Below are 4407 nucleotides of genomic sequence, written 5' to 3'. Positions count from 1 at the left end.
TGCTGCCATGTCCACACACTGGTCTAATTTCACTTTGGAGTAAAATCTAAAGTTTTTGTGTGTCCTGTGTCTATTCCTTTATAAGCTCTATTCTTCTAGCATGGAAGGGCTGGATTCTAATACCTGTACTTCTACACAGTGACATCATGCCACACAACAGCATCTTTGTTATACTCAGCATGAGGACAGGTATCAGAATCTGATATCCATGAACAATCTTCTAGTTGACTGCAAAATAAAAATACGAAGAGGTTACCCCCGCAATAAATGAAACCATTCATTCTACTCATAAAGAAGAAGAGCAAGCTCTGCGTTACTTCTCTCTGTCATTGTTGGGACTTGTCTTTGGTTGCTGTCAGGCATCCGCAGCATGTTGTGAAGTCTGGGTAGAGCCTTCTGGGTTTTAGAGATCTTAACGTTCCCAGAAGTCAGGTAATGGGGCACATGCTTTTTTTTTTTTTTTTAAATTAGGGTGTTAAAAAATTGCTGCAGATGGTAGCCTCCTCCCCTGTGGAGCCTAAGTATGTTTCTGTGGCAATGTGACAGAGCTCCACCAGCCTGAGGTATGCAAAAGTCCTTGAGGTAGCTGCCAAACCAGAGTCCAAGCCTTCAGGCACACTTGGATCTTTTTGCTTTTAAGTAAGGACATCATTAAAACATGAACAGACACACTTGCATCATAGCACACGGCATGATTGCAGGCAGGAGGGTGCAGTGGGCATGCTAAAGCATAATGATGGTAAGGTGTTGATGAGTATCTCCTTTCCTCTGAATTTCCCAACACACAGCGCAAAAATCAATTCATTTAGCTTTGCCATACCCAGGGAGGTAGTATTACCCAGTGAAATGACTTGTGTAAAGTTGCTCAAGGAAGTCTATGGGGTAGTTGAGAATATCCAAGGCCAAAAGATTCAAATTCAAGTGGTATAAATTCAAGTGTTATATCCATATTTAGGTGGCTAACTAAAAACTGATTTGATTCACAGGTGTAGAGTGTCCTGAGATTATGTTGAACTCAGCAGGACTTAAGCAGCTCTGAAAATCATCTGCTACATTTGGTTTTTATGGAATCGCACATGAAGTTTTCACCCTAAATCTGTCTCTTAGGCTTTTTCTTCCATTGTAAAGTCATCCCTTCTCTTCTCATCAGAACAAGAAAGGGAGATCTAAACTTTCCAGAGCTTTGAAATATAAAGAACTTGCAAAAAATATTCACTGGAATTAAGGGAAAAAAAGCTACTGATAAGAAAAAAGGCACATAAATACTTATGCTCTCTTTACATCACTGGATAAGCGGGGATAAAAACATAGATCTCACATGAGCATTGCAAAAAATCTTTGTCATAAAAATTGTCTGCCAGGGCTAGGTTAAACTAATGATATATGCTGGGAAGGTTATCTTTAGTGTTTATCTATGCAGATCCCAAGACAACCAGAGAGGTCACTGCTGAGCAGTAGGCAGTATTCAAGCTGAATAGAAATCGGGTTTTCTGCACTGCACAGTTTGAGATTTCATCCCCCCACCGCCCCCGGTTCCGAATCAGGATGGAAAGTTTAAAGCTTTCAAACATGGCTTCTGAATCTCAGTGTGACTGGGGTCAACTGAAACATTTTCCTTGTGTCATTTCAAAATAATTCATGTCAATGTTGACCTTTTCAATTATTATTTGATCTTTTGTTTGAGGGTTTTTAAAAAAAAAAAAAAAAAACATTGCCAGCTGAAATATAGAACTTTTTAATGTTGAAAATGTCAAAAGGAGCGGTTTTGACAAATCCAACATGAGTACTACCCCCCACCCTTTTTCTTTTTTGATTAAGGATTCCTTCCCCCTGTCGCCCCTCAAACAGGACATTTGTTGGAACTGATCTTTTTCTGCAAACAGTTATGGCTTTCACAAATCAGAATTTTCCAACAGAAGTATTTTTAGTCAAAAAATTCCTGACCAGCTCTAGTATTCGCTTCCTACAAACGTAATCACTGGCTTGTGCGTGTCTGCCATTGGGCATGATGCAGGCAGGGCCAGATTCCATTGCAGGTATTAGGCACATAGTGGATTTAAGTGCAATTCTAGTCTACTCAGCTTAAGTCCTTGAAAATCCATTAGTCCATCTACTCTTGTGGCACGTCATCTTGACCTTAAAGTTGAGACACACAAAGAGAAGAGAAAAGGAGGATGGTCTGCTTATCTACCTTTTGTATTAACATTTTTTAGAGACTTGTGCTGGACTAGAATCACACTTAGGCCTGTAAGGTCTTAGATCCCTTCCTCATCGAATACGTGGAACAGAATCCGACCCTAGAGGTATACATCCCCCTCAGTCTCCAAGCACTTTATATTCATGCAGCACCATCTAAATGCAGCCACAGAGCAGGAACACAAAATCTTCTGTCTTACAACAGTGAGACACACATTTGCATTGGTGAACACTGCCTATAACATCTGTGCTCAGTAACCAGACCCCTGGTTTTTTAACAGTTTTATGTGAAAGGTTCAATAAACTGTGCAGAATGCATTTAATCTACCTAAGCAGGATAAAATCAATATAGTTGGGATTCAAATACAGTAACAGGGCAGATTCTGAGGTGGCGTAAGTGGCCATGGCTCCATTACAGTCAATGGTGATACGCCAGTTTAGGATTAGGCCCTAGGTGTTTCAAACCTGATATTCCTACTGCCAAACCAGCCTTTGAAATTGCATCTAAGCTGTTTTTCTTTTTCCTCCAAGGCAATAAATATTTTAAAAAGTCTTGAATTTCACTGTACCATAATCTGTGTAGAGTAAACTCTTCAATATTTGTCTCTTTCTGTATCTCTCTCCCATTTCTAGCTTGATCACTCACGGTTTTGGAACGCCTGCAATATGTGCTGCCCTCAGCACTTTCCAAACTGTTCTCAGTGAAATGCTGAACTACTTGGAAAAACACACATCGCACAAAAACGGCGGAGCTGCTGAATCTGGCCAAGGACATGCCAACGCGGAGAAAGCCCCCCTGCGGAAAACTTCAGAGGCTGCTGTGAAAGAGGGCAAAACAGAAAAGACAGACTAGCTACATCAAACAGAATCTATTTCAAGAGAGTCTTGCTGCTGATATTTTTTTTAAATATATATATCATTGAGGGTGATTTATCTCCAGTGGACCAAATCCAAAAGAGGAAAAAAAAAAGATTAAACACGAGAGTGAAAGAGAGAGAGAGAGAGAGAAATACTCAACTCTTAGAACAGCAGTGTACAGTAATTGTGTGATGAAATTGTCACTTTTTTTATTGATGTTGCTCTAAACTCCTTTTTTTTTTTTTTTGTGCACGTAGTATTTGATCGCTCCGAATGATACACTAGCACCATTTTCTATAAGCACTTCTGGACCTGGCTGAGGCGGCGTGCGTGGTTTTTCACAGGCTAACTCAAAGCACTTTCTTATCTGGCAACATAAGTAGGGATCTGGAAAGCACGCCAGCCATGGGGTACACAGATCTGTCATGATGATTTCGCCCATGTGATGGAGAAAACTGGAAGGACTGCCTCCTTCAACCCACCAAACTGAGTATCAGGGGACAATACTGGAACTTGGAAAGAGATGAACCTCTATGTCCTGGAAATGATGAACCATTCAGTGCTGGGGCAGCCTCTCCCAGTTTGGGCATGTATTGGTAAACTAGTGTTGAAATAATGCCGAAGCCCATCAGGGCTCTGTCCCCACCATTCAAGAAGTGTCTCTCAAGGGAAGGAGATCACAGATGGAAATGGAAAGGTCTTGAGGGTTCCAGGAACATCCTCCACACTAAGAACGAGAGGTTAGATTCAACAATAGGAAGGGCTTGCATCTTTTTAGCCCCTCCTCCTGACAGCTGAATCAGATCTGGGCCTGCAGGCAGGCAGAGAGGCCTTTTGGTTTGCCTTGATTTCACGATGCTTTCTTTCCTTCTATGGCTCACTGTTACAGCTGACTTCCCGCTTGCAATAATGCTGGGATGCAGAAGTTCCAAAAAAGAGTCTTAAGAAAAAAAATGCAAAATTGATATGACACCTAGGATAGACTGGTCCAGTCCAAAGCAGCCAGGGGGTTAATGGCCCTTCTCCCCTATTTCAGAGGTATTAAGTGACCCCCAGCTACACACAGCATCATAGATTCGACATGTTCTGCTTGCTTCAAAACAAGGTTTGTCCAGTCCAATTCCACTGCTCGCAGTTAATTCCATCTTTCTGCCCCAGGATTTTTACTTTATTAGCTCACTGCTTCTTTGGCTGTTTCCCTTGTGTCTCTTCATTCAGAAGGGCAGAATACTGTGGCACTAGCATATTGGCTGCAAATAGGCAGCACAAAAGAGATCAGATTAGTTTTCAAAAAGCATGGGTGGGCATTGTCGCCTGATTTTCTCCCCCTCCCCCTGAAGTCATCAGGAGCTA

At 41.6% G+C, this 4407-nt stretch overlaps 1 protein-coding gene across 1 annotated transcript in view; it reads left to right on the top strand.

Moving 5' to 3' along the window:
* Positions 1-4303, top strand: part of TFAP2D (transcription factor AP-2 delta) — a 78325-nt gene extending 74022 nt beyond the window's left edge. The window contains exon 7 of the mRNA XM_019520687.1: positions 2830-4303. Coding sequence (XP_019376232.1) covers positions 2830-3049 — 220 coding nt within the window. The 3' untranslated portion in view covers positions 3050-4303. The remainder of the gene's footprint in view (positions 1-2829) is intronic.
* Positions 4304-4407: the final 104 nt, after the last annotated feature.

The sequence above is a fragment of the Gavialis gangeticus genome, unplaced genomic scaffold, assembly GCF_001723915.1.
Source record: "Gavialis gangeticus isolate Ggan-Ray unplaced genomic scaffold, GavGan_comp1, whole genome shotgun sequence".
Classification (NCBI taxonomy): Eukaryota; Metazoa; Chordata; order Crocodylia; family Gavialidae; genus Gavialis; species Gavialis gangeticus.
The sequence above is the reverse complement of the archived record's forward strand: the minus strand, read 5'-3'. Positions and strand labels throughout refer to the sequence as shown.